The sequence below is a fragment of the Sturnira hondurensis genome, unplaced genomic scaffold, assembly GCF_014824575.4.
Source record: "Sturnira hondurensis isolate 20B ecotype Veracruz unplaced genomic scaffold, ASM1482457v3 Scaffold0006496, whole genome shotgun sequence".
Classification (NCBI taxonomy): Eukaryota; Metazoa; Chordata; class Mammalia; order Chiroptera; family Phyllostomidae; genus Sturnira; species Sturnira hondurensis.
Genome location: NW_028079127.1, coordinates 5,574,252 through 5,597,588, shown reverse-complemented (window position 1 = coordinate 5,597,588; position 23,337 = coordinate 5,574,252). Strand labels below are relative to the sequence as shown.

The 23,337-nt window shown below is 40.2% G+C and overlaps 2 protein-coding genes across 4 annotated transcripts in view; one reads left to right on the top strand and one right to left on the bottom strand.

The window, feature by feature from the left end:
- The window catches only part of SHLD2 (shieldin complex subunit 2), a 160,122-nt gene extending 155,870 nt beyond the window's left edge, over positions 1-4,252 (bottom strand). For all 3 annotated transcript variants that reach the window (XM_037049386.1, XM_037049388.1, XM_037049389.1), the window contains exon 1: positions 4,024-4,252. The gene's annotated coding sequence lies outside the window, so the exon portion shown is untranslated. The remainder of the gene's footprint in view (positions 1-4,023) is intronic.
- A 55-nt stretch (positions 4,253-4,307) lies between these two features.
- GLUD1 (glutamate dehydrogenase 1) overlaps positions 4,308-23,337 on the top strand; it is a 46,527-nt gene continuing 27,497 nt past the window's right edge. Inside the window, exon 1 of the mRNA XM_037049390.1 lies at positions 4,308-5,013. Within this exon, the coding sequence (XP_036905285.1) occupies positions 4,566-5,013 (448 nt within the window). The 5' untranslated portion in view covers positions 4,308-4,565. The remainder of the gene's footprint in view (positions 5,014-23,337) is intronic.

Here is a 23,337-nt window from a genome sequence, read left to right as displayed (position 1 = left end):
GAAATGTGAATAGATATCCTCAGAAAAAAATATACATTCCTCACTGGTGTGGCCCAGTTAGCTAGAGATTGTTCTGAAAAGTGAAAGATCATAGTTTGATTCCCGGTCAGGGCACATGCCTGGGTGGCAGGTAGTCCATGGTCCAGGTACATGTGAGAAGCAGACTATTGATGTTTCTCACATCAATGTTCCTATCTCTCTCTTTCTCCCTCCTTTGCCCCCTCTCTAAAAGTAAATAAAAGAAAAAAAATTTTTAAAGATATACAAATAGCCAATGACACAGGTAAAGCTGCTCATCATCACCATTAGCCATTCAGGAAATGCAAATCAAAACCATAATGAGGGGAGAGGGGAGGGAATTTCAGGGGAAAAGGGGAAGGGTTTGCAGGAACAAGTATAAAGGACACATACAAGTATAAATGGACAATAACAAGGGGGGTCGGAAATGGGAAAGAGGTTGTAGAGAGCTGGGGCGTGGGCTGGGATGTGGGGAAAATGCAGAAAACTATACTTGAACAACAATTAAAATTAAAAAAAATTTAAACCATAATGAGCTACAATTTCACACCAGATAATAACGAGGGTTGAGGGGGATGTGATGAAATTGGAAGCCTCATACACTGCTGGTAAGAATTAAAATGGTGCTGCAACCACTGTGGAAAACAGTTTGGTGGCAGTTCCTCAAAAGGTTAAACACAGGTTACCGTATGACTTAGTAATTCCACTCCTAGGTATATACTCAAAAGAACTTAAAACATGTGTCTAAACGAAAACTTGTACAAACATGTTCATAATAGCATTATTTATATAGCCAAAAGCAGAAATAAACCAAATGTCCATAAATGATAAATTAAAAAAATATGATAGAGCCATACATGAATATTCCTCAACCATAAAAAGAAATGAAATACTGACACATACTATAACATGAAGTTTTAAAACATTATGCAGGTGAAATAAGCCAGTCATAAAGGACCACATATCATACGACTCTATTTAAATGAACTGTCCACCATACACAATCCTCAAGAGACAGAAAGTATGTGTTAATTTTCCATATTGAAATTTTTTTAAAGATTTTATTTATTTATTCCAGTAGGGAAAGGTAGGAAGAAAGGGAGAGAAACATCAATGTGTGGTTGCCTCTCATATGCCCCCTACTGGGGACCTGGCCTGCAACTCAGGCTTGAGCCCTGACTGAGGAATCAAAAGGGTGACCCTTTGGTTCACAGGCCAGCACTCAATCCAGTGGGCTACCCCAGCCAGGGCCAAATTAAATTACTTTTAAAAACAGCTACATTGTTCATGTATTTATGTTATATCTTTCTACATACTAAAATTCCTCTTCTAAAATATCTTTAAAAGCACTTGGAGGCACAAAAGCATGCCATGGATCAAGGAGTAAAGACCCAGAATTTTAAAATAGCTAAGGAAAACTCATACACCACAAAGGCAGAAAATTGATTTGTCTGTTGAATCCTATCAAATGGCCAACATTCACTCCAAGTTAAATTCTAGCATCCTTCTAAACTGGAAATTACTACCAATAATTAAACTTTAATTTGCAAAGTATCTGTACATTTTATAAAGGCAATCATCAATGTAAAGGTAAAACTCACTGGACTTTATACCATAGTAAATAATTTTAAACTAAATGCAACAACTACTTTAAATATTTATTGAAATAGTAAAAATAGCGTAACTTTGGAGTTAGATACATGGGTTTGAATCTTAGCCTGCTGTTTACCAGCTAGGTAATCATCAATTTAGTTAGTCTTTGTGATCCCCCTCCTCCCTGTTTACCAGCTAGGTAATCATCAATTTACTTGGTCTTTGTGATCCCCCTCCTCCCCTTCTATTACATCAGGAATTAAAATACTACCTACTTCAGGGTGAAAAGAAACACTCCAACTACAAAACAGAGCTAGGGGACAATGTCACTTTTTTAAAAACCTACCTGTATTGTTTGAAATTTCATACATGTATATAATTTATATATATATAAATTTTCTTTCTTTATTTTTATAGAGGGGGAAAGGGAGGGAGAAAGAGAGGGAGAGAAACATCAACGTGTGGTTGCCTCTCATGCATCCCTTAATGGGGACTTGGCCTGCAATCCAGGCATGTGCCCTGACTGGGAATCAAATCAGTGACCCTTTGGTTTGCAGGCCTGCACTCAATTCACTGAGCTACACCAGCCAGGGCTCATACATGTATATAATTTAAAAATATAATGAATATTTAAAAAATAAAAACATGTACTTTATAAATAATTTCCTCACACCTTCCATAACCTTTCCACCTTCTTGAATTTGGGTGAACAAGACTTGGAAAAAGCAAAGTTAAACATTTATTTTTCTGAAGGCAGTGGTTATCAAGAAAAAGATAAGGGCAGTAAAACTGAGCTTCTAAACCACTTTCCTCAAAACATAACAAAGAATTTCAACTGGAGAGACAAAAACATGTCCACATGTTCACTGATCCTAATCACTCTACTCTGGAACATTAAGGTTTTGGGGGAAGGGGAAGTTGCAATGTTAATACTACCAAATGAAAAAGAAATTTGGTAACTTAATCTTTTGATGAACAAGGCAAATTCAAGATTCAGTTCAGAGAATATTTTTCACTAGAAAACACAGTACAAATATAAAATGTGGCTAGCTTTTATCTAGCAAATAAAGTAAAATATCAGTGGTATCTTTTTTGTTTTGAGAGTACACTGAGATAGATGATTGTAATTTAACCCATCCAGGCTGTCACCTTATACTTTGCAGTATACTATGAGACTTAAGAACATTCTCTTTCATATTCTAAGAGATAAAGTGAATTATCAGAAAGCAAAGTGGTTTCCCAGATCAAAAAGGTGGCTTTTAAAACCACCAAAATACAATGGGATCACTAAAGTTAGTATGTGGCCTTTGGTAGCTGTCTTAAAAACAGACATTACATTTTTGCAAGCATGAAATTTACCTATGGGAGCATTTCTCATCATGTATGCATAAGTACATAACTAAACCTTCATGTAGCTTAAAATATACAAATCCTATTCTGGACCATTTAATATCTACATTATTGAGAAAGAATTTCCTGGAGTGTCTGTTTTTAGGCTATTTCCAAAACATATTTCTGTCGATGTAATAAACATCTAAACCTATAGAGAATTTTTATGAGTTCATGTGAACCAAAACTGACGACACTGCCAGGAACCCAGGATGGGTATGAGAGCAGCCCAACACAAAATCGTACACTTACTTAAAATCTTTTTGCTCATCAGTTTTCGTTAGTGTTTCTGTATTTAATGTGTGGCCCAGAGACGTTCCAGCCAGAATAACAGTTTTGAAGTTTCGTTTATGTATTTGGAATTAAAGAGGGCCCATGAGGAAGATTACTTGAAAGTAGAAGAAAGTAAGGCACGGATCAGATTACAGGGCAGTTAAGATTAAGTGCTGCCTAGATGGTGGTCACGCTTTATTAAGAAGAGGTGTGAAAGTGGGTATTTCAAAGGTGTGTTAGGCTAGATGGGCAAAAACAAAGGACTGGGCTTGTTTAAGGCAAAGATAAATTTTTTACTAAAGAAACTGACCTGCCCAATTATGAATTCATGATTTATCTATTACAGCACCCTTTTCTCCCCACACTTAAAAGGGGAAGCACAATCAGTAAATTTTAGAAAACTACGATTTACATAAAAGTTGCATAACTATTTCATCTCAACATCGTTGAGGGGTTAAAGGGAAGAAAATTAAAAAGTGGGAAAAGCCAGCTGGTAAGGTATTCCCCCAGGTTCCAGGCTTTCTCCTCTCCAGTTTCTGCAAATCACCTCAAAAATTCAGCGGCAGATGACATTAAATTCCTCGCAGTCTCAGTGCAAACAGGAAAGCCAAGCCCCCGGCCGGGCCTTCAACTGCTGCTTCTCCGACTTCCCTCAGGACCGCCCCAGCTCAGGCCCAGGGGCTGACAGAATGGCTGCCCCGCCCCGCCCCGCCCGAGGGCGGAAAGGAGGGACACCCCTGACTCACTCACCAGGGCCAGCCGCCAGATAGCACCACCTTCACCACAGACGGGCCTCAGCGCCCTCCAGAGGCCGGAGCGCCCCCTTTCCGGACGGGCCCCCTTCCCCCCAAAAGTCCCCCTCAAGACCCCCTGCACCCCTCCAAGCGCGAGCCGCGTAAAGACCTGAGACACCGCCTCCTGCAGATCCTAGCCGCCAGCGGGGACTCTAGCCCCGCCCCGCGGTCTCGTGAGCCTGCGCGCCGGGCGCCCGCGCCTGCGCGCCCCCTACTGCCCCGCGCGCCCCCGTCAGCATGCGCCGCCGCTTGAAAGGCCAGGCGAGGCCGTGGCGGAGGCGGAGGCCGGGCTCCCAGGGCGGCGCGCGCCCCCCGCCTTGCGATTCACAGGCGACGTTGGTCAGCGGCCCCAAAGTCCATCCTCCGGGTTAGGCGTAGAGCGCAAAAGGGGAGGGGACAGCTAGGAAGGCAGGAAGCTGCAGCTTAAAACGGCAGCCCGCGCCGGGCCCTTCTTCCCTCCCACGGTCCCGGAGCTTTACACAGCTGTTCTCCGCCGCCATGTACCGCTGCCTGGGCGAAGCGCTTCTGCTGTCCCGCGTCGGGCCCGCAACCCTGGGCTCGACTGCAACGGATTCGGCTGCGCTGATGGGCCGGGCCCGCGGGCAGCCGGCCGCCACCGCCCTGCAGCCGGGGCTAGCGCTGCCCTCCCGACGACACTACAGCGACGCGGCGGCTGACCACGAGGACGACCCCAACTTTTTCAAGATGGTGGAGGGCTTCTTCGACCGCGGTGCCAGCATTGTGGAGGACAAGCTGGTGGAGGACCTGAAGACCCGGGAGAGTGAGGAGCAGAAGCGGAACCGGGTGCGCGGCATCCTGCGGATCATCAAGCCCTGCAACCATGTGCTGAGCCTGTCCTTCCCCATCCGGCGCGACAACGGCTCCTGGGAAGTTATCGAAGGCTACCGAGCCCAACACAGCCAGCACCGCACACCCTGCAAGGGAGGTGAGAGCGGACCCGAGCCCCTGGCGCGGTTCCCCGCAGCCCAGCCTTCTGTTTGCCCCGGGGGACCACTGCTCCGCCCAACCCGGCTGGGCGCTGGCCCTTCCCCGACGTTCTTCTCCCTCCCAGCCTTCACCTTAGATGTGTCTGGCTCCCGTCGTTAGTGATTTTTCTTTCCGTCTTAACCCACCACAGAGTCGGCCCTATCCCTCTCCCCTGTGCTGGTACCTATATTAATGTTATGCGCAGAGTAGGCACTACCCTGCTCTTTTGATCCTAGTGTGTGTGACATATGGTGGGTCCTGACAAAATGCACTTCTGGAAAAGGAAATGACTGGACCATCAGATTGTGCCTCCTGCAAGTTTTTGTGGGCTTCTATGACTCACCTGAATGCAGATTATGAAATAATTATTTTGTGATTTTTCCACTCTTTTTACATCAGTGACAGGTGATGCAGTAACATACAAAATGAACTGCCTTCTAGATTTAAAATATAGACGGTTTTATTCACCAAACGAATTTACTAATTGTACTTGGGTCTTTTAAATTAAGTTATATTTCTACGCTGACAGCTTTTGTTTTGTAAAAGTAGTCCGTGAGCAGAGTAACATCTCTGACAAACACCGGACGTCCGGACAGTAAATCTGAAGGGTTTTGACCGCAGTATGGCCCGCCAGCCAATGAAATGAAATAGCCGTGGGGGTGTGTACTGATCCTGTCTGGCAAAGGAATTGAGCTGGGAGAAAAGATAACTGGGTGAAGAAAAGAGTTGAGTACAATTTGGTAACCACCAAGTTATCCTATACATAGTTTAAATTTTTGAATGTGGATTTGGCTTCTGCAGTCATATTGCTCTCTTTGAGAAAATAAGAGCGTTTTATTTTTTCATTTTTCCTCCAGTAAAGTGCTTAAAAGTAACCTAAAATAGAGAGGTGAGGAGTCTTGCTGGATTTTGCATAGAGGCTTTAGGGCTGTGCCCTTTGTCTCCATAAACCTGATATAGAGTTCTATTAAACTAGCTGACTCTTAAGGATAATTTTTAGAAATCTGTCTACCAGAAAAAAATTGAGCACTGCTGGCATTCTCAGCTGGAGAACAACAAAGGTTGCTTCAAACTGTTGAATGATTTACTTGCTGAATTTGTATTGACCCCACCCACTTTAGGACTTACCTGTGGAGCTTAATTATCCTTTACTACTGTTTCCTGTTCTAAAATCAACGTTTGAACCACTCTGACCTCAAATTTCCCTTTCCAGCTCCAAAATTATATAAAATGGACAACTTTCAACCTCCTACATTGCCTTCCTTCTTCCTACCACTCCCTTATACTCTAAACCAAGAATACAAGTCCAGATTCCCAAGAGAAGCAAACAAGAATGTTAGAGGAAGAAGCAAAGTTAGCAAATGTTAAAATACAATCATTATCTAAAATGGACATCAAGTTCATATTACTATCTTCTCAGTATTTTCCAGTTGCTTAAAGGATAAACAAATCAATACATTTTTTTTCCCTGCAGGATCTGATTTAGTCCAGACAGTTTTTTATATTCTTCAGTTCTTTATATGCTTAGCTATCTCCTATCTTTATAAATCACAATTCCACAAACTCACTAAAGCAACTACAGTTTACCTTAGTTTGTCAGTCCTCTTCTTGTTGCCACAGTTTTAATACCAAAATATTGACCGTAGCAACAAATTGCATCAGCCATCCTGAAGCACTGTTATTACAGTATGTTTTTGTAGTGGAGTGTAAGATACAGTTTTCTGTTCCATTATCCCATTTACAAGAAGGCCTGCCACTGAGAGCTCTATTAACTCCCAACATACAAGCATTGAAAAACTGAATTTTAACTGATAAATAGTAGCAAGCATTGCAAGATAATATAAAAGAAAACTGACCTCTAGAGTGACAGTTTTACTTTCTTTCAGAATTTGAAAGCATGGAGAGAATAGGCTTAGAGAGGATTGTATCTCTATGAAAGCCCTTAAAAATATTTTAATGTGGTTAAGGTAATGAACGGTATACTAAATGGATACTCAGGAAAAATTTGGTTACTGTAGACTTACCTGCTTTGCTTTTGTGGCACTCCAGGATCCTTCTACCCATTTATCACCCTTGTCTTTTTTTTTCCCCCCCCTTAAGCTTTTATCTATTTATTTTTAGGGAGGGGAAAGGAGAGAGAGAGAGAAACATCAATGTGTAGTTGCCTCTCACACGCCCCCTACTGGGGACCTGGCCTGCAATCTAGGCATGTGTCATAACTGGGAATCCAATTTGTGACCATTTGATTCACAAAGCTGCACTCAATCCACTGAGCCACACCAGCCAGGGCTCACTTGTCTTTTTAAGATAGAAACGTCAATTTATTGTTCCATGTATTTATCCATTCATTGGCTTATTCTTGTATGTGCTCTGACCGGGGATCAAACCCACAACCATGGTGGATCAGGACAATACTCAAACCAACTGAGCTGCCCTGCTAGGTAGGGCCTATCACCCTTGTCTGATGCAGAGAATATATATTCTAAGAGGAACTTACTGTCAGCGGGGGGGGGGGGGGGGGGGGGGGGGGNGGGGGGGGGGGGTGCGGGGGGGGCGGTTCTCCAATTAAACATTTAAAGCTCTTTTTGACTTAAGAATGTATTAGGTGATGAGGATTTTTTAAGATGCTTTGCATTAGTGGTGCCCAATCTCCACAAGCAGACTGGTACCTGTTAGGGCTGCACAGTAGGAGCTGAGCTTGAATGTAATGTGTTTGAATCATCCCAAAAGTATACCCCCCCACCCTCTCAATGGAAAAATTACCTTCCACAAAATCAGTCCCTGGCACTAAAAAGGTTGGGGGCCGCTGCTTTGGATAGTCCCTAAAAACTTCACTAAGTCTTTCCCTCTTAAAGCATACCTTAGCATACTTTTCTCACCCCGCTCTCACTTAACTGCCTTCTCTACCAATGTTCTTTGCCAGAAAAACTTTGTGTGCTCCTCCTAATCCTTTTCCCAGCTGTCAGCTTTCTGCATCTTTCCTCAAGAGTGACTTTATATACCTGAGTTTTCCAAAATAAAATTGTCAAGGTTAAAGCAAAGCAACAACCTAATTATAATCTTTGTAAGGGAAACAGGTGGTTTTAAGACCTGGGCCAATAGGGGGGTGGGAAGTGACTGACATGTACTTTATTCCAAGTAAATATTTAATAACGTGTATTGCTTTTGGGCTTCTCCTTTCTCACATACTTTACTTATTTGAAGCCATTAGATTTTCATCTGTTACGGATTTGCAAAAGACTGCAGCAGGCTCAGAAGGGGCATTTTAATGGAGACCTTAGTATTTTCATCAAAGTTGAACATTGAGAATTTCTTACAATTTATGTGTTTGAAAACATCCAGGATTATTTCTGTTAATTTTCTCAGAATGAATTCTTTTGTTTTATTGGCATCGTTCTACTTAATGGTTCTACCAATCTAACCTTTTAAAGGACATTTATCATTTAAGTCAGATTGAGGGGAAAGTGAAAGGTTTTTTCAGGCTCTGCCGAGGAAAAAATGCCAATCAGCCACAAAGTTAGGCAATATATAGAGCTTTATTGGGGTATGTGACCTCGGGCAAAGTTCTCCAATGTGTACACAGAGTGGATGGGGAAGTCGCAGCAGGAATGGGGAAAATGGCGCAGGAATAGGGAAAATGGCGGGGTTTTGTTTTCGTTGGCTCCCTATGGAAGCTGCGGATTGGGCCCCTCCAAACAAAGCGGCAATACAGCATTGGTGGTTTCTTCCTCCGACTCAGGTTGCTATGCGGATATTCCATTTGGGCAAAGCCCGCCCTTTCCAGCTCTCTGGTTTGATGTCAGCCGTCTTTTCCGGATTGTAGTCCGGGCACCATTTTGATTGTAGTCCCGCCCACCCTAACAGAAAGTACAGGTAGTAGCAATTCGGTGATGGAGCAATTTTAATTTTCTCTTCCAGCCTGTACTTCCCCCTCCAGTCTTCATATTAGAACTATTTAGTTAAGATTCTCAATGACTAATTATTCCTATCATAGAATTTTCTAAATTATCATTTAAATAAAGTTGATGAAAGCATACTTTATTCCATACTTTATCCCAAGCATAGAAAGGATTCTATTCGATAAATAAAATCCTTTGATACATTAATCCTAAATCTTTTATTTAACTACAAATATCAATACCCCCCAAAAGTGTTCCCTATGTTAACCCATTGACTTGTGGGGTTTTTTTGTTTTAAGAGTCAGAATGCAAAAGGGAAACAGTAGGAGGTAGATAGTCTTTGTTCTTGCCTTTGGGCAACAGGATACAGGGGTGGAGGCAGGAAGGGCAGCTAAAGCTTGGTTAGTCCTCTTCAGCCTTGAGATATAATTGTGTGGTGAATGGAAGTACTTTGGGGAAGACTGCACAAAGCACTGGTAATACCTTCACTGAAGAAAGAAAATATTTCTGATGTGTTTCTCTATGCTGAATTGACAACCATTGAAACATGGCTAACTTTGAATAAATTCACACTTTCTAATATTTTTTTCAAGAGGAGTGTGTGTCTGTATCTACTGCCACAGATAAAATGTAGCCTTTATAGGTAAATTAAATGTAGGATTGACTCAATCTGAAAGTTCATTTAGATGACAGAAATGTGTTTATATGTCTTCTAGCCATTAGCCCTGATTTGTTGTTGTTGTTGTTGCTGCTCTTGTAACACTTTTTAGTTAAATATGGAACTCTGTTACTATAATAAAGGCCTTTTATTGGGATGGGGGAGAATGAGGGTAAAGAAAGCCAAATGCCTCTAAAGCAACTTCTCCCAACCTCTGCTGGCCAAATAAACTAAGGAGGAAAGAGCTAAGATAATGATGGAGACCTATATCAGATTGTTCTTCAGTCTTCTCATAACTTTGTGTGAATCTATCTAGCCGGTTTGCTTTTCCAATAAAAAATCTCACATGCAGGCAGACAAAGACTGCTCTTTACATGCAAAGTACACTTGGCAGGGATGGGGGCATCAAAAATTAGAGGACAAAAACCAGTATGTGTTAACTCCAATAAAATTGACAGTGTTGAAATTTTAAGTTCAAGAAATGACAATTGAACATGAACTTCCTGATTATAATGGGAAGAAAGTAGGTTTAGCACTTTTTTTTTGTCCCATTATGTTAAAAATACTAAGGGTTCTACCAGGAATCAGTAAAAACTAAAAATAACTTGGATGTTGAAGAATTCCTAGTCAGTATTCTTTGACATGAGACTCTAGGTTTTATCCTATTTATTTTGTACTATAATTAGGTTTTCATAATACAAATAATAAAGAAAAAAAGCATCTATCATTTGAATGTAGTGCTTTGATTCCTAAATGGCCTATAATTAATCGCTGTACCCAACAAACCCCAGTTGAAATACAGATATATGATTTGACTAGCCAAATAGCAATGAAAGTTACAAAATGAAAAAGAAACATCTCAACCCCCAACCCTTCCCCACAGAATAACAATGAACAGTCTTAAATCCAAAACTTATTTGAAATCGGGCTTGATGTCCAAATGAATCAATATTTTCCCCTCTTAAGATTCAGAAATTAATGCATATTGAAGTTCTCACTATCAAGTCAAAACTGGGGTGTTGATGTGTGAAATACTATTGACCAAGCCAGGAAAAGTTTTATGAAGGGCAAGAAAAAGACCTGCTCAGCCCTTTTTAACTACCTTTCACAAGGCAGTGGTATCTGGGAGATTCTGCCTTCACAAAGGATAACTGAAAAGCAGGCGGTATCAGTGATAACTAATGCTGTATTAAACTTTATGTGTGCACCAGGTGTTTTTGCTAAGCTTTTCATGCAGCATCACTTTTATCCATAACAGTCTCATGAAATATAATCTTGATTCCTGATTTTCAAATGTGGATCTAAGGCTGAAGTGTGACGTCTCCTTTGGCAAGGTTACTCAGCTAATAAGCAGTGGAGTTGGGATTCAGACTTCAGTCATCTGATTGCAGCTCCTACCTTCTTAATCACTATTGTCTGGGATTTTTTTGTGTGTAAAAAGTTACAAGTTATATCTTGAGGTAAGCACTGATTGAGAACCAAGTCATGCCATTGACACCTTGATTCCTGACACTTTGGATAGTTTGAAATTTGTTAGAAGCATTGGAAGGCCTACCTTCTTCCCAGAAAATAAATGTGTATCCAAACAACTACACATAAAACTCATTCATAGCAGTTAGCCCTGACCAGTGTAGCTCAATTGGTTGGGTGTGGTACTGCAGAGCAAAAGGTAGCCGGTTTGATTCCTGGTCAGGTCACATGTCTGGGTTGTGGGTTCAGTCCCTGGTAGGGATGCATAAGAGAGGAAGACCTGTGGAATAGTTCTAGAGGAATAGTTCTATAGAGGAATAGTTCTATCACTGTTCCTCTTCTCCTTCTCCCTCCCTTCACCTCTCTCCAAAAAATAAGTAAGTAAAATATTTTGAAAAAGGAAAAGAAGGTATCTTTAAAGGCCCTTTAAAGGAATCTTTATTCTAATTAATGAAATAACATTTTAAAGATAGGTTTCCATTGAAGGAGGTTTGAAGAGCTTTGTTGTGTAACAGTCTAATGTGTAGCCAGAACAACACATTTCTCTAACAAAATGTTATTACATTTATCTAAGGATATTCAATGAAATAATTTTTAACTGGCTTTCTCCCAAGCGGCTCTTCCTTAAAAACTAACAAGGTCTTTGTTTATCAAGAATTACTATTATTGGGGGAGGTGGAAGAATTGGTATTATTTCTCTTGATTATTCTTGGAAAAAAAGACTGTGAGACCTAATTTTTCTGAATGAATTCTTGGCCAGAGGAAAACATGAATGTGACACAAGTGAAAATTGTGAATCTTGTCAGTAATTTAATCCCTTTTGCCATTTGCCATTGTCACAGATATGTCAACATAAGTCTTTTAAAAGGCATTTTTTACATATTGAGCCTTAGGATTTACATGAACTCTTTTTCAGCTCTGTTTTACCAAAAGAGAAACAGTGAAGGAGCAATCAAGGTTAATATTACTGATGTTGAGGATTTACCGAACAAGGAGTACGTTCATTACAAACTATAGGTTGTCTTCCAAATAAATCAGTTTTTCCATTAGATGGGTTTTTTTTCTTGTAGGCAACCATTTTAAACATTAAAGAACATTCTTTAGTTCATGAGAATTTCTGATAGTTAATGTGTTTATTGCATGTCTGTTAATTGCTTTCTCTGTCAGGTACCATGTTCTGTGCTGGAGAACTATCCATAAGAGAGTTTAAAAAGAAAACCCAAAGCTGATTATTTTGTTTGTTTTTTCATCAATTTCCCCAAAATAGAGCAGAATTCAAAATCTCTTCTGCACTATATCATTCTGTCCTTGCTTTAAGCGCAGTAAATTTTTCCTACATTTTCCTTTTCCAGAAACTGTCTGTAAATGACAAATTGAAAACATACCTAACAATGTGCTGCTGTAATAGGAGTTCAGAGAAAATACCAGGGGAGAGACTGTCTTGGTCTGGAAGTTCAGAAGGCTGTATAGAAATTGATTAGGGGAAAGGTCATTTAAGAAAGAAGGGGAGGGGGTAGCTTCTGCCCAGGCATGAGGCAGGACTGTGAGTGATTGGGACATGTGGACAGATTGTGTTTGTGACTAGTGAGAAGTAAAGTTTTGTAACATAATAACTGTTTACTTATTTGGTCTCCTGTATCATCTTCATCCCTTTTTTATACAGAGCTCCTAATATCCTTTGAAGAAAAAGGGGTGCTAGGAGCATCTCTTTTTCTAACATTTGGTCTTCTCCAGTTCCTGAAATGGAACTCCTAAAACTCTTGTAATTTCCTGGGTAATGGGAACATCTGGTGAGGCAGTTCTTTTTTTTAAAAAATATATTTTATTGATTATGCCATTACAGTTGTCCCATTCCCCCCTTCACTCCCCTCCACACCACTCCCCCACCATTCCCCCATTTTTGTTCATGTCTACATGTCACTAGTTCTTTAGATTCTGTATTTCCCATAGTATTCCTACCCTCCCCCTGTCTATTTTCTACCTATTGTCTATGCTTCTTATTCTCTGTACCTTCTCCTCCCTTCTCCTCCTCCCACTCCCCTGTTGCTAACCCTCCATGCGATCTCCATTTCTATGGAGAAGGATAGGAAGGGGGGAAGGTAGAAACTCCCAATCTAGCGGTCCTCTTAGTTTGCTTTTGTTTTAGGTGTGGTTATTAATAACTGAGTTTGCTGTCATCTTAGTATACATGTTTTTTATCTTCTGTTTCTTAGATAAGTCCCTTTAACATTTCATATAGTAAGGGCTTGGTGATGATGAACTCCTTGAACTTGACCTTATCTAAGAAGCACTTTATCTGCCCTTCCATTCTAAATGAAAGCTTTGCTGGATAGAGCAATCTTGGCTGTAGGTCTTTGGATTTCATGACTTGGAATACTTCTTTCCAGCTCCTTCTTGCCTGTAAGGTCTCTTGAGAAATCAGCTGACAGTCTGATGGGAACTCCTTTGTAGGTGACTGTCCCCGTATATCCTGCTGCTTCTAGAATTCTCTCCTTCATTGTTATCTTGACTAATGTAATTATGATGTACCATGGTATATTCCTCTTTGGATCCAACTTCTTTGGGACTCTCTGAACTTCCTGGATTTCCTGGCGGTCTATTTCCTTTGCCAGACTGGGGAAGTTCTCCTTTATTATTTGTTCAAATAAGTTTTCCACTCGTGGCTGTTCCTCTTCCCCTTCTGGTACCCCTATAATTCGGATGTTAGAACTTTTAAAGATGTCCTGAAGGTTCATAAGCCTCTCCTCATATTTTTGAATTCTTGTTTCTTGATTCTTTCCTGTTTGGTCATTTCTTCCTTCTGGTCCACTCCCTTGATTTGAGTCCCAGTTCCCTTTCCATTACTATTGGTTTCCTGTGCATTCCCCTTCATTTCAATTAGTTTAGCCTTCATTTGTTCCTCTAATTTGTGACTAAAATCAACCAGTTCTGTGAGCATCCTGATCACCAGTATTTTGAACTGTGCATATGAAAGGTTGGCTATTTCTTCGTCGCTAAGAATTATAGGCTCTAGGGCTTTGAGCTGTTCTTGAGCCATAATATTTTGGTCTGTTCGCACCTGTTGTGTATGAGGAGCAGAGCCTTAGGTGGTCACCAGGGCCGGGTGACCCAGTCGCTGGGTTGCGACCCTATGTGGAGGTGGGGTCAGAGAGGGGAAAAAATGGCACTTTGCTCTGCTCCACTCTCTCAGATTTCTGTCCCCTCTGCGGCTTTCCACAAGCAAATTGGGCCCCTCTGGTGCTGGTTCCCGGGTGTGTAGGCCCATGTACTCTCTAGGACCCTGTGGGGCTCTCCAACGAGCTCTCTGTGAGCCCGGGAGCCTCTCCCGGCACCTTGACCCCAAAAGTCTTTTCATTTCGTGCTTTCAGGCTTTAATTCCCATCGCAGGGGTCCTAGCCTGATCAGTCTGTCTCACTGCTCGCTCCTTTGCTTGGTTTATCTGCACGCGAATCGATGACTGCAGTCAACCAGCCACCCTGCATGCGCCCTCAATGGGTCCGTCCGTCGCCACCCCATGCCTGGGATCCGCCAACCGCCTCCACCTACGCTCCTGGGTCAGTCCAACTGAACGATCTTTCCTGCCCGACCCTGCTCTGCCGTTGACTTTCCCCTCTTCGGTCTGGCTGAATGGTTCGTTGTTGTCAGACTTCCGTACAGTTCAATTTTCTGTGTTTTGGCTGCGTTTTTGTTACTAAAACTTCATTGTCTTTAAATGTAGTTGTGGGAAGGGGGCACAGTGTTTCCACCTACGCCTCCATCTTGGCCAGAAGTGCCTAATATTCTTTGTAGAAAAAGGGGTGCTAGGAGCATCTCTTTTTCTAACATTTGGTCTTCACCAGTTCCTGACATGGAGCTCCTAAAACTCTTGTCATTACCTGGGTAATGGGAGCATCTGGTGAGGCAGTTCTTGATGGGCTCCTGGTTAGCTTCAGGATGGCACTGGTCACCAGAAGGATGAAGATCTGATTGGAAACTTGGAACTTTCAGCTCCACCTTCTATCTTCCAGGGAGGGGAGAGGACCTGCAGACTGAATTAATAATGCATCATGCCTCTGTGAAGGATTCTCCATAAAAATGCCTAAACTGCTGGGTTTAAAGAGTTTCCCAGTAGGCATTCATGTGTCAGGAGGATGGTGTACCCAAACTTGTCAGGGACAGAAGCTCCTGTACTCAGGACCCTTAAAATAAACAGTAAACATAAGTAAACTATTTCTCTGCATTCTGTAAGCCGTCATAGCAAATTATCAAACTTGAGGAGGGGGTGGGAGGCTCCAATTTGTAGCCAAGTTGGATAGAACTGTGGGTATCCTGAGCACTCAACACTTGAGCAAAATTAGGGAGGAGTCTTGTGGAAATGAGCCCTTACACTAATTCTGGTTAGTTGGTGTCAGGGTTGAATTAAATTACAAGACATTCAATATGTGTTCACAGAGAACTGGAGAATTGCTTGGTGTAGAAAACCCCATACATTGGTGTCAGAAGTATGTGAGCAGAAAGTTTTCTTCAAGGTTTGTTGGTTGGGAAATAATAAACCTACGAGGGGACAGAAAGCCATGCAGCAGTGGAACTGAGAATGAAGTGATAGGTACTATCAGAGGAAATGAAAAGTAAAGGGCACTTCCGCCAAGATGGAGGCGTAGGTGGAAACACTGTGCCTTCTCCCACAACCAAGTTTGAATGCAACAAAGGTTTAGTAAACAATGATGCAGCCAAAGAACAGAAAATTGAACTATATGGAAGTCCAACAAGAACGAACCATTCAACTGGACCGATAAACCAGCAGAGGAGTGAGCAGTGAGACGGACCACGCAGGCCGCAGCGGCGAACCCAGTGAGGACACAAAGTGGCAGGTTGACCGCGGTCGCACATTCCCACACAGTGGGACTGACCACATGGGCCCCGGTGGCGGGAGGCAGCAGAGGCGACCTCCATTGATGTCCTTTGACCCCCCTCCCGCCCCCCCACACCCACATACAGCATCACAACCCAGGGACTGAGTTGCCCCACCCTGGTGAACACCTAGGGCTTCACTCCTCATATGTAATAGGCACAAACAGTACAAAACATGGCTCAAGAAGAACTGAAAGCCCCAGAGCCGATAACTCTAAGTGAAAAAGAAAAAGCGAACCTCTCAGATGCACAGTTCAAAACACTGGTGATCAGGATGCTCACAGAACTGGTTGATTTTAGTCACAAATTAGAGGAACATATTAAGGCTAAACTACTTGAAATGAAGGGGAATACACAGGAAACCAATAATAATGGAAAGGGAACTGGGACTCAAATCAAGGGAGTGGACCAGAAGGAAGAAAGAAACAACCAAACAGAAAAATATGAAGAAACAAGAATTCAAAAAAATGAGGAGAGACTTGGGAACCTTCAGGACATCTTTAAAGGCTCCAATATCCGAATTATAAAGGAACAGCCACGAGTGGAAAACTTAAATTTGAAAAAATAATAAAGGAGAACTTCCCCAGTCTGGCAAAGGAAATAGACCTACAGGAAATCCAGGAAGCTCAGAGAGTCCCAAAGAAGTTAAACACAGGGAAGAACAAACCAAGGCACATCATAATTACATTGGCCAAGATTAAAATGAAGGAGAGAATCCTAGAAGCAGCAAGAGATAAGGGGACAGTCACCTACAAAGGAGTACCCATCAGACTGTCAGCTGATTTCTCAAAAGAGACTTTACAGGCAAGAAAGAGCTGGAAAGAAATATTCCAAGTCATGAAATCCAAAGACCTACAGCCAAGATTGCTCTATCCAGCAAAGCTTTCATTTAGAATAGAAGGGCAGATAAAGTGCTTCTCAGATAAGATCAAATTCAAGGAGTTCATCATCACCAAGCCCTTATTATATGAAATGTTAAAGGGACTTATCTAAGAAAAACAAGGTAAAAAATATGAACAGTGAAGGGACAGCAAACTCACAGTTATTAATAACCACACCTAAAACAAAACAAACCAAGAGGACAGCTAGATCAGGAGTGGAACCATAGAAATGAAGAACACATGGAGGGTTAGCAACAGGGGAGTGGGAGGAGGAGAAGGGGGGAGAAGGTACAGAAAAGAGTGTAGAAAATAGGGGGAGGGCAAGAATAGTGGGGGAAATATAGAATCTAAAGAACTTGAGACATGTGGTCATAAACTAAAGGGTAAATGGTGGAGGAGGGGGTGTGCAGGGTGGAGGGGAATGAAGGGGGGAATAGAACAACTGTAATGGTATAATCAATAAAACATTTTTAAAAAAAGAAAAGTAAAGGGAATTTAAAACACTTTAGAGAAAGGATAGTATTGCCCAACTTGTAGGATATATGAATTGAAGAAGATACTTCAAATTTCTAGCCTGAAGCACTAGTGGGGAAAGTGGTGATATCAGGGACAGAAAAGTACTATTGGGAAAGAAGAATGGTTTTGAAAATAAAGTTTAAAAGTGTACCTTAGGAACACTGGAAATATAGGCATATACCTCCTCAATCTTACCCTTGCAAAGTCCTGCCTTTTCCTCTGGTACCTGCCCATATCTTGTCTCCTCTTTCCCTATAATTCTTCTCTTCTCTTTATATCTACGTCAAACATCAGATAGACCTGTGAATAATCGATATAAAAGTGGATGTTTGAAGTTTCGAGCGTTTACCCCTTTGAACCTTTTTATTGCAAGTTACAGTTATCTTTTGCTAAATGTATTTATCCCCAAGTTCATATGCATTAATTTAACTAGCATCATTTCCAAGACCTATCTGGTATGAAGTTGTGACTCAGTTTACTTGTTAGCATCATCAGAATAAGAAATCTGTTAAAAATTAACAAGATTCCCCCTTTAAATGCATATTCTACATTCCATTCATTGGCAGTAAGTTAAATACTTAAACACAAAGCAAACTGTACATTCTATAGGTATGTGTGTACATAGATGCAGAATAATGATTTGAAAGGATACATATAGTTTTAAGTTGCTAACAGTGGTCACTCATAAGTAGAAGACTGGGGTTATAAGTGGTAATTAGGGGAGACTTCAGTTTTTTCTATATTTAAGTTTTGATGAAAAAATTGTGGAATTTTAATTAAAAAGGAAGAAATATTTTCCATTTTACTTTTCAAGCATCAGTTAAACATGTGTTTCCCAGAAAACTTAAGTTTGTGTCTTCAAATCACTTAAAATATTTTTTAATTGTTCAAGTACAGTTTTCTGCCTTTTACCCCCATCACAGCCCACCCCTCCAGCCCTCCTCACCTCCCTCCTATTTCCACCCCGCCCCTTGTTTTTGTCCATATGTCCTTTATACTTGTCACTGCAAAGCCTTCCCCCTTTCCCCTGAAATTTCCTCCCCTCTCCCCTCTGGTTACTGTCAGCCTGTTCTCTATTTCAGTGTCTTTGGTTATATTTTGCTTATTTGTTTGTTTTGTTGTGTAGCTTCCTATTAAAAGTGATTTCATATGGTATTTGTCTTTCACTGCCTGGCTTATTTCACTTAGCACAATGCTTTCCAGTTCCAACCAGGCTGTTGCAAAGGATAGGAGCTCCTTCTTTCTTTCTGCTGCGTAGAATTCCATTGTGTATATGTACCATAATTTTTTGATCCATTCATTTATTCATGGGGCACCTAGGTTGCTTCCAGCGCTTGGTTATTGTAAATTGTGCTGCTATGAATATTGAGGTGCACAGGTTCTTCTGGATTGGTGCTTCAGGGTTCTTAGGATATAATTTTAGCAGTGGAATTGCTGGGTCAAAAGGCAGATCTATTTTTAGTTTTCTGAGAAAATTCCATACTGTTTTCCGTAGTGGTTATACCAGTCTGCAATCCCACCAACAGTGTACTAGGGATCCTTTTTCTCCACAACCTCTCCCAACACTTGTTCTTTGTTGCTTTGTTTATGATGGCCATTCTGACTGGTATGAAGTGGTATCTCACTGCGGTTTTAATGTGCATGCCTCTGATAGCTAGCAATACTCAGCATCTTTTCATGTGTCTCTGGACCCTCTGTATGTCCTCCTTGGAGAAGTATCTGTTCAAGTCCTTTGCCCATTTTTTAATTGGGTTGCTTGTCTTCTTAGAGTGGAGTCGTGTGAGTTCTTTATATATTTTTGAAATTAAACCCTTGTCTGAGGTATCATTGGCAAATATGTTTTCCCATATGGTTGGTTCTTTTCGTATTTTAATTCTGTTTTCTCTAGCTATGCAAAAGCTTTTTATTTTGATAAGATCCCATTTGTTTATTCTTTCCTTTATGTCCCTTCCTCCAGGGGACGTATCAGTGAAAATATTGCCGCGTGAAATATCTGAGATTTTCCTGCCTGTGTTCTCTTCTAGGACTTTAACGGTGTCTTGGCTTATATTTAAGTCTTTTGTCCACCTTGAATTTATTTTGGTGTATGGTGTAAGTTGGTGATTGAGTTCCATTTTTTGCATGTAGCTGTCTAGCTCTCCCAACACCATTTGTTGAAGAGGCTATTTTTACTCCATTTTAATTTGCTGCCCCCTTTGTCGAATATTAATTGGCCATAGAGATTTGGGTTTATTTCTAGGCTCTCTGTTCTGTTCCATTGGTTTATGTGCCTGTTTTTATGCCAGTACCAGGGTGCTTTGATTACAGTGGCCTTATAATACAGTTTGATATCACGTATTGTGATCCCTCATACTTTGCTCTTCCTTCTCAAAATTGCAGCTGCTATTCTGGTTCGTTCATGGTTCCCTACAAATTTTTGAAATGTTTGTTCTATGTCTGTGAAATATGCCATTGGTACTTTAATAGGTATTGCATTGCATCTGTAAATTGCTTTGGGTAGTACGGACATTTTGATGATGTTAATTCTTCCAATCCTTGAACATGGTATATATTTCCATTTGTTTTGTCTTCCTTTATTTCTTCCTTTGGTGTTGTATAGTTTTCTGAGTACAGGTCTTTTACCTCTTTGGTTAGGTTTATTCCTAGATATTTTATTTTTCTTTTTGCTATATCAAATGGGATTTTTTTTCTTGATTTCTGCTTCTGCTGTTTCATCGTTGGTATACAAAAATGCCTTTGAGTTCTGGATATTGACTTTGTATCCCATTGTTTTGCCAGATTCATTTATTGGGTTGAACAGTTTTTTGGCAGAGTCTATAGAATTTTCTATGTACACTATTATGTCATCTGCAAGCAGTTAGTTTTGTTTCCTCTTTTCCAATTTGGATGCCTTTTATTTCCTTTTCTTGTCTGATTGCTGTGGCTAAAACTGCCAATACTATGTTGAATAGAAGTGGTGAAAATGGACAGCCTTGTCTTGTTTCTGATGTTAGTGGAAGGGCTTTTTAGTTTTTGCCCATTGAGTATGATGTTGGCTGTAGGTCTCTCATAAATGACCTTTTTATGTCGAGAAATGCTCCCCCTTTATTCCCATTTGGCTTAGTGTTTTTATCATAAATGTTTGCTGTACCACTTAAAATAGTTTGATGATGGATTAAACCCTTAATGTTTGTTTCCCTGTGGTTTTAAACAACACTTGGTTAGTGTTAAAAACAAAGTGTGTGATTTTACTGAGCTCCCATGCTAAATGCTCCTTGGCGCTGAGTGCATTTTTTCTCGAGACAGTGTTTTACATGGTCATCACTTGCTGATGAGTACTAGTTCTTCACTCTTTCTTTCCCTCCTCTTCTCATTTTTAATTAAGTTGTACTATACTGTTGTGAGTTAGGAAATTATATTAGTATTAAGATATAAAATAGATTCTGCTGAGTAAGTGGTAAGAGTGTTGCTGCATGAATTTTTAGAGTTCTAAGGTTTTCTGGGGATTCCATGCTTGTGATAGAGCTCACGGTTATTGAGTAAACTGTTACAGAATACAGTTGGAAATTTGATTTCTGACAACTAAATCAAACCCTGTTAAAATACAGTTTCATGTAATTTTAAAAACCATTTGAATTTTCACAAATGTCTTTAATGATTCATCATAAGAAACAATAGTGACTTCTTAGCTAAGAGCTTTTTTTGCATGTCTGGTTTTGAATAAGGTAGCAAAAGCAAAAACATTCAAGCAACTTTAGATTGTGGTTTTCACTAACTCTTTTTTAAGCTGTTGTATTTCTTCATCACCACAGCAACTTAAGCTAGGTTTTGCTCTTGATTTTTATTTCTTCTGGAAAATCTTAGTGTACAGCAATTGTTAGACTCTTGAGGATAGGAATGTCTTTGGCAATTAAGCTAAAAGGCAGAGAAATGCTTTGTGCTGTGTGTAATTTGCAGATGTCTGAGTTTCATTAATTTTTTTGAGACATGTAGAAACCAGTTTGTTCTAAATAGCTAATTTTTCTTACAAATAAAAGGGATGATATCAAAGTTTCCATTGTAAAGTAGGTTATTTAGTTCTATCACTAGCCCTTCCTCCAACCTTACAAAGTTTGATGAATATTAAACATTGTCAGGGGTGGTGTTTCTGGTGAACTGGAAGTATAGATTATTCTGTTGGTCCATCACAGTGATAGCAGTTTTGTGGTCCATACCTGTGTAATCACTCCATTCACTTTTTAGTTTAGACAGTTTTTTATTGAAAATATCTACCTCCATTCTTTGAATATTTTACACTTGCCAGCACTGTTGTTCAATGACTCAGGTGATTTCTTCCCCAAAATTAATAATGCTACTTGTCAACAGAGGCTAACAGAAGTGCTATAAGACTTTAGGATGAAAAAAAAACCTATAATTACTTTTTTCCACTTCTAGAATAAAATTTTCTTCCTTTTAGTTTCTATCCCTGTGCGCCCATCTGATCTCTGCTCCTACTCACCTTTAGCCTTCTCTGCCACAATTGCCATCCCACAGAAAAGGAAGAAAGGCTTGGTTTTATAAAAAGTGAGAATATTCAGACTGCAAATATGATCCTTTTTGATTCATTTTTATTTAAAACATTTTAAGGTTTGTGATTTTCTTATATGTATGTGTATATTACCTGTTATTTGGCATTTCTGAACAACTTTGTCTTCAAATTGAGTATCTTGAAGTATTAGGCATCCAAAAATGCTAGGTTTTCCCTTTCTTTCAAAACTTTGAAGTATGTGTCGTAACATTTTGTCCTACAGAACTCCAATTATGTTAATTTCTCCTAATCCACTGAATTTACAAATTTAGTAGAGTATATTTTCTTTTGCAGTCATATTCTTAGTATCCAGTAAAATTTGCTTAAGTGTTTTCAGGTGACAATATATTTTTAGTAATTATCTTTGGTTTCCAATCCCAGTGAAGGAAGAACAACTAGCTATCCCTGCCTGTGGGTAACTCCTTTATTACTAGAGTTTGTTTTGTCTGAAGTATAGCTGCAGAGTATTTTATTTATGGTACTTTGAGACTTCTTGTTTTTGAGATTCAGATACTAGAACAGGTTAAGTAACCATGTTCTAGCATATCTGCCAACTTCCAGAAATAAAAACATATACCGCTGATTAGTTAGACAGTGAAAGTGAAAACATGTTTCTTCTTTAGCCCAGGTGATACTACCTTCATATGCTCTGAGCCCCCAGCCTTTTTCTACTCCAACACTTATCTCTCCCCTCTTTCCTGAGAGCTCCTTCCTTGCCTCTGATTACTAGCACTTCTTTGTTGGTTCATAGCCTGCAAAGAAATGCCTGCGGTGTGGTAATTTATGCAGCTACTCCTTCAAAGTCTTGTGGTAGAACTGTCTAAATGGGTGTGGCTGGGCAAGAAAATTTCATTTTACAAACCAGAATTCCTTGGTTCCACCCAATGGAAACATGCTTTTTGTTATACATGCACAGTGTCTGACTCATCATTCCGGGACTTTTGCAATGAATTTGACATTTTATTTATACCCTTTTGTATCAGTAGCAGGAGGGGTCTGGTTTCTAATTAACATCTATGTCTAGAATACAAGTTTCCCGTGCTGTCCAAAAGCCACCCAAAAATAGAGCATTTCTGTGAAAACTATTGTAAGCTAAAATGCTAAAAATCAAAGAAGCAGTTACCATTAATTTATATTGAAAATTTTTAGAGCATTACCAGATACAAAAAAATAACATACCAAAAAAACACATAAAGCATAAAATAACACTAACATATATTAAAAGCAGTGCCACTCTCGCTGCTCAGGGTGCGTGCTGCCTCTATAATGGCTCACTGCCAAATAAATGATGAATACTGTTTCAGTATTTTAAAAAAGTGAAAATCTCTTTGAATTTCTTTCCATTTGGGAGATGTATGGTGTTAGAATTGCTGTCTGATTTATGACATTATTATTTCAAGACATTTTTTAGTTTCCCACTGAA